General features: G+C 34.4%; 1 protein-coding gene across 3 annotated transcripts in view; it reads left to right on the forward strand.

Moving 5' to 3' along the window:
- PKN2 (protein kinase N2) overlaps positions 1 to 13,272 on the forward strand; it is a 172,180-nt gene that overhangs the window by 47,261 nt on the left and 111,647 nt on the right. For all 3 annotated transcript variants that reach the window (XM_032624482.1, XM_032624491.1, XM_032624474.1), the window contains exon 3: positions 8,964 to 9,118. In XM_032624482.1, the coding sequence (XP_032480373.1) occupies positions 8,964 to 9,118 (155 nt within the window). The remainder of the gene's footprint in view (positions 1 to 8,963; positions 9,119 to 13,272) is intronic.

Here is a 13,272-nt window from a genome sequence, read left to right on the forward strand (position 1 = left end):
AAAACTACTAACAAATTCAGTTTTTACTCATCATTCTAGCCTTGGAAAATCTCATCCCTGAGGAGATTTTAACCACGTTGTATTTTCTGCTGACTTTCAAAGTGGTATTTCAAACCAAAATGGATTTTCTGGGCTTCATCTCATAATTTACAGCCTTATAACCTTATGGATATTGCCTGAATATAGGTATTATTATCCTGTTGGCTTTGCCTCTTACCATGTTTAAAGTTGAACTCTTCCTTCCTGGGACACTGCCTCTAAATCTTTCCCTTTTGATTTCTGTCCTGTTAATGGCATGACCCCTATAATCTGTAACTAAAATCTGACTTTTACTGTAGATGTCTGTCTTTCTTTTTACTTTCACTGTCCAGTGTAAGTGAAGTCACCAAGCCCTATAGATTCTACCTCTGACATAGGTCTCAAATCTGTATCTCTTCTCCATCCTTACTGCTAAAGCCTGCAAGTTAAGTATTTCTCTAATCCAACCTAAACACTACTACCAATATTTTTTACTTAGTATTCAGAATTGATCCTGTTACTTTCTTGCTTTAAACCTTTCAGTGGCTCTCCATTCCCTACAGAATACAGTACAAATTTATAGCATTACAGAGATGCCCTTCATATAATCTGGCCTCTGCTAATAACTTCAATTTCTGATTGAAATTGTTCCTCCCAAATCTAATTTTCCCATCTTTCTTCATACCATTTATGTTTGCTCTCTTTTTTTATCTTTCTACACGTGTGTGTGTGTGTGTGTGTGTGTGTGTGTGTGTGTGTGTGTGTAGATTGGCAAATCTAGGTGGTGGGTTTATGGGTGCTCACTATACCATTCTTTCATCTTTTCAGTATATTTGAAAATGTTCATATATGCACACATACACTGTTGCATGAATAGACACACATACCCATTTATATAGGTACATAGAGGTTGTACCTGACGCTAAGCCCTTTGAGAAAAGGAATTTTTTTCTCAAGTCCTTTGCAAAATACCTGAATATGTATGATGTAACCAGTTCCCTGTGTTAAATTCCCTTTGTTCAAAATATCTAGTGTGGTTTCTGTTTGTCAACTAGACTGAATGGTATACCTTTTTTACATACCATATGACAAACTTAAAATACTTTAATTTCAATCTACCTAACTCCAGTTGACCTAAGTGCTGTCATTGTTCATATTCTAGTTCTATCATTTTATCTTCAGTTCCACAAGTTACATTAATTATTATTGTTTTATATAGTCATTGTTGGTTTATAATTACCCACGTGTTTATCATTTTCTTTGTTCAACATTTCTTCATGCTTCTCAGGCCTTCCTTCATCTTGTTTCCTTTTCTTCCTAAAGGTGTAGACTTTACAAAGATACTTCCCCGGGTATATCATTCTAGGTTGACATTTATTTTCTCTCAGTACCTGGAAACTATTATTTTATGTCTTCTGGATTTCCCCTGTTGTTTTTGAGGGGGCAATTACTGATCTAATGGTTAAACTATGCAGATATTCTGCCTTTTCTCCCTAGCTGTTTTTAAGAAACTCTTTTTCTGCAGTGTTCTGCTGAATGGTATAGATTTCTTTTCATTTGATCTGCTTGGGTTATGTTGGGCTTCCTGGATCTGAGATTTGTGTATTTCATTGATTGTGGGAAGTGCTTAGCGCCTATCTCGTTGAATGTTGCATGTCTTGTATTCCCTCTTCTCTATCATTTTGGAACTCCAGTTAGATGCATGATAATTTCTTCAAGTCTATCTCCATTTCTCTAATTCTTTCCATGTGTCCAGTTTGCTCTTGACCAAGTATATTGTATTTCTAATTTCTGTTTTGTATATGTATTTTATATATATATATATATATATATATATATATATATATATATATATATACTTACTACTACAAGTTCCGTTTTGTTAATCTTGGTAATTTTTGATAATCTCTTGTTTTAGTCATTCTTTTGATACCTTTCTATTTAATTTTACCTATAAAATGTACTTTTTCACATTTTGTGTGAGGTAATGACAACAAATGAAATCTTTACTGTGCTACTCCTGTAGTTTTTTTCTAACTCACGATGAATTTTTTTTTTCCTGCCGGAACTTTGTGATTTCTAATTGTGGGCACATTTTCATTGGAACTTTATCTGTGGGAATTATTTTAGGTCTGGATTTAAAGTGCTTTCTTTCAAAGAGGATTTGCATTTGTTTCTGTAAGATGCCTGAAAGCATTATCAACCTGAGGCCAATTAAAATAAAATTTATGATTAATTTTGTGGGGGGGCACATAGATAGTATGATTTCCTGCCTCAAACCTGTATGAGAGCAGTAAGAATTTTTTTTTTAAAGAATATCCATTTCCCCTCCCTGCCAGTCACCCCAAGCCAAAAGCAAGTCAACAAATAATTCACCTGTTATGGATGACAACTTTTTAGGTTCCTGTCTTTAATCATGTTTTTCTTGATCTGACTGCCTACTTTGTAAGAGTCCTTGGGCCTTTTCTTGGGCTCTTATTAACATCCAAGCTTTACTTCATCAGGATGATGAGAGCCTAATAAGTCTCTTTTGTTCAGAAAAGCAAAAACATTCTCAGAAGCACAAAGGTACAAATGTCTACTTATATCTGTCCCGGGATTGTGTCACATGCACCATGCATTCACTGCCTTCTCCCTATCCCCCAAATGCAAGTAAGTCTGAGAAATCTTGTTTTTTTGTTTTCTTTGTCCCCTTAACCTGCTCTTAATTTAAGCAAGAGAGAAGGAGATTGCACATGGAGTATTAAGTTAGTCAACCCACCGTTTTAGGTACTTAAAGATTGCAAATATCTTCTGACTCTATAATTTATTTGAGGTGCCTCGTAGCACCTTGATTTTTATAGGTAATTATCTCTTGAGTTATTTTTGTAGAATTATAATTTCCTAGTTTGTCCTCCAAAGACAAAGATATCACGAAAAAAGAAAATTACAGGCCAGTATCACTGATGAACATAGATGCCAAAATTCTCAACAAAATACTAGCAAACCAAGTCTAACAGTACATTAAAAGAATCATACACCATGATCAAGTGGGATTTATCCCAGGTATGCAAGGATTTTTCAATATCCACAGATCAGTCAGTGTGATACACAGTATTAACAAATTGGAGAATAAAAACCATATGATCGGGGGCTTCCCTGGTGGCGCAGTGGTTGGGGGTCCGCCTGCCGATGCGGGGGGCCCAGGTTCATGACCCGGTCTGGGAGGGTCCCGCATGCCACGGAGCAGCTGGGCCCGTGGGCCGTGGCCGCTGGGCCTGCACGTCCGGAGCCTGTGATCCGCAGTGGTGAGAGGCCTGCGTACCGCAAAAAAAAAAAAAAAAAAAAAAAAAGGAAAAACAAACCATATGATCATCTCAATAGATGCAGAAAAAGCTTTTGATAAAATTCAACATCTCTTATGATAAAAAAAACTCTCCAGAAAATGAAGATAGAGGGACCACACTTAAACATAATAAAGGCCGTATATGACAGTCCCACAGCTAACATCATGCTCAACAGTGATAAGCTGAAAGCATTTCCTCCAAGATCAGGAACAAGGCAGGAATGCCCATTCTTACCACTTTTATTCAACATAGTTTTTAGGAAGTTCTAGCCATAACAATCAGAGAAAAAAAAGAAAAAGGAATCCAAATTGGAAAGGAAGAAGTAAAACTCACTTTGTGCAGCTGACATGGTGCTATAGATAGAAAATCCTAAAGATGCCACCAGAAAACTATTAGAGCTCATCAATGAATTCGGTAAAGTTGCAGGATACAAAATTAACATACGGAGAGATCTCTTGCATTTCTATACGTTCACAATGAACTGTCAGAAAGAGAAGGAAACAATCTGTTTACTATTGCATCAAAAAGAACTAAATATCTACAAATAAACCTAACGAAGGAGGCAAAAGAACTGTACTCCAAAAACTAAAGACTGTTGAATGAAATTGAAGATGATACAAACAGAAAGATACACGGTGTTCTTGGATTGGAAGAATCAGTATTGTTAAAATGACCATGTTAGCCAAGGCACTCTACAGATTCAGTACAATTCCTATCAAAATACCAATAGCATTTTTCACAGAACTAGAACAAATAATTTTAGAATTTATTATGGAAACACAAAAGACCCCGAATAGCCAAAACAATCTTGACAACAACAGAGCTGGAGGAATCAAGCTCCCTGACTTCAGACTATACTACAAAGCTACAGTAATCAAAACAGTATGGTACTGGCACAAAAACAGACAATAGATCAAGGGAACAGGATAGAAAGCCCAGAAGTAAACCCACGAACTTATGGTCAATTAATCTATGACAAAGGAGCCAAGAATATACAATGGGGAAAAGACAGTCTCTTCAGTAAGTGGTGCTGGGAAAACTGGACAGCTACATGCAAAAGAATGAAATTAGGATGTTCTCTAACACCATATACAAAAATAAACTCCAGATGGATTAAAGGCCTAAATGTAAGTCCAAAAACCTTAAAACTCCTACAAGAAAACATAGAGCACTCTGACATAAATCACAGCAGTTATTTTTTGGATCCTTCTCCTAAAATAAAGGAAATAAAAGCAAAATTAAACAAATGGAGCCTAACTAAAAAGCTTTTGCACAGCAAAGGAAACCATTGACAAAACGAAAAGACAACCTACTGAATGGGAGAAAATATTTGCGAATCATATGACCCAATGAAGGATTCATACCCAACATATGTAAACAGCTCATGCAACTCAACATTAAAAATAAATAAATAAATAAATAATGGGCAGAAGAACTGAATAGACATTTTACCAAAGAGAAAATACAGATGGCCAACAGGCAAATGAAAAGATGCTCAACATTGCTAATCATCAGGGAAATGCAAACCAAAACCACAAAGAGGTATCACCTTACAGCTGTCAGAATGGCTATCATCAAAAAGTTACAAAAAACAAATGTTGACGAGGAGGTAGAGAAAAGGGAAGCCTTATACACTGTTGGTGGGAATGTAAATTGGTGCAAACTGTATGGAGGTTTCTCAAAAAACTAAAAATAGAAATACATATGACCCAGTAATTCCACTCCTGGGTATATATCTGAAAAAAACAAAAACACCAAAAAGGTGAATGCACCCCAATGTTCATAGCAGCATTGTTTACAATAGCCAAAGTATGGCTACAACCTAAGTGTCTATCCACAGATAAATGGATAAAGAAGCTGTGATATATATAATATATATATATATATATATATATATATATATACACACATATGGTGGAATGCTACTTAGTCATGAAAATGGCCAACAGAATTTTGCCACTTGCAGCAACATGGATGGATTTGGAGGGCATTATGCTAAGTGAAGTAAGTCAGACAGAAAGATAAATACTGTATGATATTGCTTATATGTGGAATCTAAAAAATATGACAAGTGAATATAACAAAAGAAGCAGACTCACTGATATAGAGAATAAACTAGTGGTTACCAGTGAGGAGAGGGAAGGTGGGAGAGACAATATAGGTGTGGGGGAGTGGAAGCTACAAACTGTTGGTGTAAGACTCAAGGATGTATTGTACAACACCAGTAATAGCCAGTATTTTGTAATAACTGTAAATGGAAAGTAACCTTTAAAAATTGTATTAAAATTTTTAAAAATTAAAAAAAAATGGAAGGAAGTAAAATAGTTTGAAAGGGAAAATAGGTGAAATCTAAGGAAGACAGCAAAGTGTTTCTCTAATCTCTAAATGAGTAAAAAGTGGTCTTTATAAAACAAGACATTTCTAAAGTTAAATTTCTGGCTTGGCATATACTTTTGTGACCGTTGCAAATTACTTAACCTCTCTGAGTTTGCTTTCTTATTTCTAAAATAAGGTTATACTACAAACCATTGTTAGTTCCTTTGAAGATTAGATGGCAGAAATAGTTGCTTAACTGAGCCCTGACATGTAATTTTATTGAGCCCTACACTTTAGCCTAAGCACTGTACAGGATTTATCTTCACAGTAACCCCAAATTTGTGGTTAGATAACTGTAACACATATTAAGTAAGTATCTGATCAAGATCACACGAATAAGTAACAATCACAGGATTTTAACCCAGACATTCTGACCTCAAGAGCCCAGATTCTTAACCGTTGTGTTATTTCTTACGTTCTTAAAATTCTTATTAAAACTGAAAGTATACTTTTCCATGAAAACAGTGTTAGATACTATAATATTACGAATTCACAGACCGATAGAATCAGTGGGTATTTCAGTGTCTTGGACAACCTTCTTTAATGTGCAAGAATTTCTTATATAGTATCTTTAATGGTTTGTAATCTAGCTTCTATATGAATGCTTCCAGAGACAAGGGATTTTATTACATTTTTTAAGGTAAACCATTTAACTTTATAAGGAATTTCTCTTTATCCTGGGATGAAATTTTTGCACTCACTACATTTACCCTTTGGTTCTAATTCTCTGCCCTGTGAGGAGATAGTAAGAGGACAGCTTCTTTTATAGACAGTTGTTTAAATGTTTAAGCAAGAATCATTTCTCTTACCCTAGGCTAAACACCATCAAGTATTTTACAGACAACAAATTTCCATACTTTTCTCAGCTGAGGTCCTTCTACTCTGAATGCATTCCAGTTCTTCTTAAAAATGTGCTTGCTATAAATTAACTTTATGTACCAAATTTTGTATAATTTCAGTTTCTTCCAAGAGTCTTGTATCATTTATGTTTAAAAAAAAAAGCAGGAAGTAGGGGAGAAAACCTATCTGTTCACAGATCTGAATGCACTTTTCAGTCATTGCTATAAATGTGCACTTCATTTATGGACTCAACAGAGATATACTTGACACTTGTACACTGACTAGTACTAATTACTGTTTACTGGATATTTACTATGCACCATGGCCTTTTCTAACCTCTTTATACATAAATTATTTAGTCACAATAATCCTGTGAGGTAGATGTTATTTTCACTATTTAACAGATGAGGAAAATGAGGCACAGAGCTGTTAAGTAATTTATCCCATATCACATGGTTTGTACTAAATCTCAGTGCCAAAACTAGATTCAGACTTAGGCACAGCCAGTAGAGAGAGAGAAAGAGAGAGAGTGTGTGTGTATTTATTTATGTCTTAGTTTAGGCTGCTTTAACAAAATACCATAGACTAGATGGCTTAAACAACAGAAATTTATTTCTCATAGTTCTGGAGGCTGAGAGCTCTGAGATTAAGGTGCCAACATGGTCAGTTATGGTGATGGCCCTCTTCCTGGTGTGTAGACAGTGTCTTCTCACCATATCCTTACATAACAGGGAGACTGCCCTTATGACCTAATTACTTCCCAAAGGCCTCACCTCCAACTATCCTCACGTAAGAGCTTCAATGTATGAATTTTGGGGGTACACAAACATTCCAACCATAGCAATATGTTAAGTAGTTCTTTTGTGTGCCTGATCTGAAAGCTTCTCTACCTTTTATAGTAGTTTTCTTTAAGCATATGTCAACTTATAAAAATCAACTTTTGGAGCAGCTCATTTCTAATTTGGGAATTCAGTAGCAATAGAAACCTTTCTTGAATTTGAATCCTAGTTAATAACTGTAACTTCCTGATATGTAAAGTGTGGATAATATGTCTCAAAATGTTATTTTAAGGATTAATATGCATACATACACATTTGTGTGTGTGTATAATTATACTGTTAATATATGTAAGTATACACACATACACACAGTGTTTAGTATAGCTGTTTACAAGGCTTTTAAATGGCAAAGAGGCAGCATAGCACAGCAGTTATTAAGCTAGACTTTGGAACAGAACTGACTTACTACCTGTATGACTTTGGGCAAGTTTCTTAACTTCCCTGTGCTCTAGTTTTCTTTTCAGTAATATAGGTGTAATACTTGTTTCAGGGTTGTTATGAGGACTAATGAGTCAATAAAGCCCTTAGATCAGGACTTAGACCTTGTAAAGTAGTATGTAAATGATAAAATAATATTATTTTATATCAGTATCTAACATAGCATCTGTATTTTTGTAAGTTAATTAACAAATTATGTTTGAATGTTTTTGAACTAGTGACTTTTTTTAAAGAAATAAAACCAAATATGAAACATATTTATTAAAATTGCTTAGTCACACCATCTTTTATTAGAGAGAGAAGGGAACCCTGAAGCACAAAGGTTAAATGACTTGCAGTTTAAGCAGTTTTCTGGTGATTACCAAGCTACTTATAACTAAACCAGGTCTATTACCCTAGTCTTGTAGCTTTATTTATTTATTTATTTTTTTAATCTAGAGACCTGGTGTGGATAAAACACAAAATAACTTCAATATGAAGAAATTAAGTTATGTGGTAGAATTATTAGATGTGTTTCAACACTAATGAATTACTGAGAATAGTGTTCTATTTTGAAGTTTTTGTTTTTGTTTCAAAATAGAAGCACCATGGTATGCTTTATGGAAAGCAGTGGACTACACCCCCTACCATCATAGTAGAAAGCAAAATGTGAAGACTTTTATGCATACACTTAGATTATTTTCATTAATGCTAGCATTATATTTGAAGTACCCTTAGTCCTATTTACAGGTAATTATTTTAGTATAATCTGTATAATTTTGAGTATGCTTTGTTCTCTAATCAATCAGGTAATAAGTAGGGAATTTAGTTTAATTCTTAAATACGCTAGTCAAATTGATTTGATTTAATTTTAAAGTAATTGTGTTAGAAAAACTTCGGACAATGATCTAACTCAGCTTCAGACTCAATGTAGTCACTTCTACAGTATCCCTGGCAGATAGTTCTACAACTCTACTTGAATATTTTCTTGACTTGAATTCTTGTATTTTTTGTAAGCATAAGGAGATTCCATTTAAGTGACTTCAAGCTCATCTCAAACCTTGTAATTCTTTGAAAATATTAACTTCCAATTTTAAGCAGCAATTGGTCCTAGTAAATAATTTTTAATATACTATTTAACTTACAGATTGCCCAAGGACTCCAGATACTCCCAGTAGTGACCCTCGTTGTTCCACCAGCAATAATAGACTGATGGCCTTACAAAAACAATTGGATATAGAACTTAAAGTAAAGCAAGGTGCAGAGAACATGATACAGATGTATTCAAATGGATCTTCAAAGGTAAGTACAGTAAATAAATGTAAGTGTGTATACAGTCAACCCTTGTTATTCACCGATTCCACATGTGTGAATTAACCTACCTGATAAAATTTATTTGAAACCCAACATCAGTACTTGTGGCACTTTCACAGTCATTTGTGGGCAATGCACAGAGGGGTAAAAAATTTGAGTTATCTGATGTGAACGTTCACAGCTTATGTTGAACAAGATGATACTCTTCTTGTTTAAGCTCTTATACTGTAAACAAGTATCCTTTTCATCGCCTATTTAGTACCACATTTTTTGCGTTTTTCTGCTTTTCATGATTTTGCTGTTTAAACACTGTATTAGGATTTCTGAGATCATTTTAGCCTCCAAATCTGTGTATTGACAGTACAGCAAATTGGAAACAAAAGATTTCTAAAATATTATTTTTAAAATTATTTCTACCAAAATCAATCAATAAAAAATTTTTAAGTAAAATTGTCTGAGTAAAGGGTACACAGGAACTCTACTCTCCACAGAAAACTACAGCTTTCTGTAAATCTAAAATTATTCTAAAACAAAAAATTTATTTAAAAAAGTTTTGGCTATAATGAGTTTTCCATCACTACATACAGATCTTTAAGAAAGGACAAATGAAAAGAGAAGACGTTCTGTCATTAATGATTGTTTGGACTAGATCTTTGGGTTCTCAGGGAATCTGGTATGGGCATGTAACTCCTAATTAAAAACCAGTGTTACGAGGAACACTTGTTACTATTAGGAATGTGTCCTTTCTCTGAGATATAATGTGGAAGAGAAAATGATAGGAACAACTGAACCGGATTAACATGAAGGTCCTTTCCAATCTAAGGTTCTATAGTTTTATAATTTGCAAAACGTCTTAGAAAGGTTGATTTATTATAAAATCCACCATTCTACTTTCAACTCATTTATCTTAAAGATTTTTGCCTCTGCAAATCAGTTTCTTCCATATTTTAATAGATTTTAAGTAATTTCAGAATAAAAGTTTTAGGTATTTCTTTTTGTTTTTTAAGTTTAGGAAGAATTTGAAATTGGGGGGAATGGAGGGGACAGTAGGACTCTTTGCTTGGAGACAAGTACCCTATGTACCCATTCAGATGAAATTTGTGAAGATGCTGAAAAGAGAGAAATGTGTATATGTATAAGATTTTTTTAACCTTATTTATGAAAATTAGTTCAATTGTATGCCGTATTTTAAAATAATTTCTAAATTATTTTTAGAGAAATATATTTATTCCTACTTGATGTATTACTTACATGATCCGATACTTCATAGTATACTACTTCACTAACTTTGAACATTTATTATGGGACTTCACTAACTTTGAACATTTATTATGGGATGGTAGAGTTGGTTTTTCTGTTGTTTTTAATATTGACCTTTAGTTTGGGGTTTTTTTTTTTTTCATTTTTGTCAGATGTTATTTTGGGCTTTTTTTCTTTTTTTAAGGCAAATACTATGTTCTTGGAACTGTGAATGCACCATATTATGCTGAGTGTTTTAAAATTAAAACACCTCTGGAGTAAGGTTTTTTAACCTACGGTTGCTGGATTAGATTGAGAGGTTCATGAATCCTTTGAAGTTATAGGAAAAGTGAGTGTGTATATTGATAAATGGATGAATAAGAGGGCCATAGGTTTCACTGTATTCTCAAAGTGGTCTGTAACCAACACCCCCGCTTCCCAAATTTAACAGGTTTATGGTTGTATTAAAAGGGAAATAGATAACTTACAATAACCACAAGTCCAAAATAAACAGGGCTACTAGTAAGCCTGCTAAAACAAATAGATAAGTTCCAGTAGCCTTTTAGTTTTAATTAGGAGATCCATTAATTTGAGAAGGGGTCAAGTGGAGGTCCAGAGCATATTAAAGCTGCTATAGTCTCTGAGGTAGGCCTGCCAGTTATTCTTGTCGAGATTTGGTGGTAACTGTTTCATTTCTCATCTTTAAACTTCTCATAGGGTCAAAGTATATCTTTATGAGAATAGGGAAAGTTGTACATTGAAGTTATGTAGGATATTAATTTAGTCATTACGTAGTTAACAGTTTGATAACTATTATGCTGGGCTCTGGAGTATGAATATTATAAAAGTAGTGTCTTATACGTAGTAGGTACTCAACAGATAATATCCTGCTTTCAAGAGACACACTATCTAAAAAGCAGATCTCATGTATAAATAACTACAATATATAATAGTGGTATATTCAAGTTACTTAGAAGCACAGTGGAGAAGAATCACTTAACTATCAGAAGAAATAAAGTCTTAGTATAAGACGTGAAGGATGATTTAGAGTTTAAGAAGGAATTACTTTCTAGGGATAGTGATGTGGGTAAGCCCAGTATATACAGGGTAAGGAACTGTGGGATAGAGTGGCTTGCTTAAGGATGTGATTTCGTATGGCAATTTCTTATCTGACATACCTGAGGGTAGGTAGGATGCACTTCTAATGGTAACATCAACTCTAGCAGTTATTTTCAATGAAAGGCCATGCCCTACTGGGGTAACATCTGAATCTGCAGAAAGACACCTTTTATTTGGGAAAAGTCCTTCAGATGGATCCAACAGGACTTTTTCTGTTCCCCACCAGAAGAGCTTTAAGCACATGAAGTATAGTGAGAGGTGTAGCATAATGAAAAACAAACCAGATTATAAAGTACTTTGTACAAAATTAAGCAGTTGAGATTCTGTCTTAGAAGGTGTAGGGAGTTGCTGAAAGACTTTTAGCAAAGAAAATACACGATCAGATTTACAGTTTAGAAAGTTCACATCCATCTTCCTCAGACTTGAAGAATTAATTAGAGAGGGTCAAGTCTACAGGCAGCAAGTTTAAGGAGGCTTCTGTGGTGGTCCAGGTTCAACATGCTTAATGCCTCTTGTAACAGCAACGAAAGCAAAGAAGAGAGAGTCAAGCAGTTTTGGTAGAATAAATGTGTGGTGCCTGGATATGAGGAAAAAGGAAGAATTGAAGATGGTTCTTAGATTGGTTATGTGAACAGACTGATGAATGGTGGTATCCTTCACAATGATAGGTAATTCATAATGGGGAGCAAATTTAGTGATAGGTATAATTAACTTAGCTTGGCAGTAGATAGTCCTCTTCAGAACTCTGGTTATTGGATTCTGTATGATAAAATTATTACCCCTGAACATTTTATAGCCAAAGTTGTCTTTTCAAAAGTTAAGTCAGATATTTTCACACGCTTGTTCAAAACCCTCCAGTGGCTTTCTAGCTATTTTAGAACAAAATCCAGAGTCCTTACTGTGATTTTGCAAGTTCATACATGATTTACCCCTGGCTACCTTCCAATCTTATCTTCCAAAACTCTTTCATTCTCTCTCATTACCCTCTAGCCATATTGACTTCTTTGCTATCTTTTGGACATACCAAGGACACTTTTACCTCAGGGCCTTTGCATTTACTGTCTCTGCCTAGATAGCTCTTCACCCAAGTACTTTCATGGCTTTCTCTCTCACTTCATTACAATCTCTACTCAGATGCTGCCACTTCAGCAAGCTCTTCATTACTATTCTATGTAAAATAGCAACCCATGTCTTTCCTTATCCCTTTCACTGCATTACCACTACCTGAAATAACAATCAATTTCTTTATCATCTATTTTCAACATTAGAATGTAAATTTCATGGCTAAGTAGTACCACTGGTTTTCAGAATAATCTCTGAGGAGTTGATAAGACATGCTGAAGAAATGTTTCCTGTTCATATATTCATATGACAAACTAAGCTATTTATTAATATCTGGGGTTCTTTCTAGCCTCTATCACTTTTTTTTTTCTTTTTTTAAATGCTTCCAAGTCTTTTCTTTTTCCTCATTTGAAAGTATGGACCATCTATCTAGGCCTCCCTTTCTCAGATCTTCCAAAATTGACATATTCCAGTCTTAACCTATATTATATATTAAAAGCTCACAAAATTTTTCTGGATTCCTTCCACTAAAACTGATCCCATCTTCCTGTGAATTTTTCTGTGACTGCTTTTAACATTCTGTTACATATAATAATATCTGTATCTCTTCAAACTATAAGTTTTGTAGGGTAGCATTCTAACTGATTAATCTTTGTATTTTTACTGGTTGTGGCAACATTTAATTCATGCGAAGTAAGCCATAAATATGTGATGGAAAAATA

Source organism: Phocoena sinus, chromosome 1 (genome assembly GCF_008692025.1).
Source record: "Phocoena sinus isolate mPhoSin1 chromosome 1, mPhoSin1.pri, whole genome shotgun sequence".
Lineage (NCBI taxonomy): Eukaryota > Metazoa > Chordata > Mammalia > Artiodactyla > Phocoenidae > Phocoena > Phocoena sinus.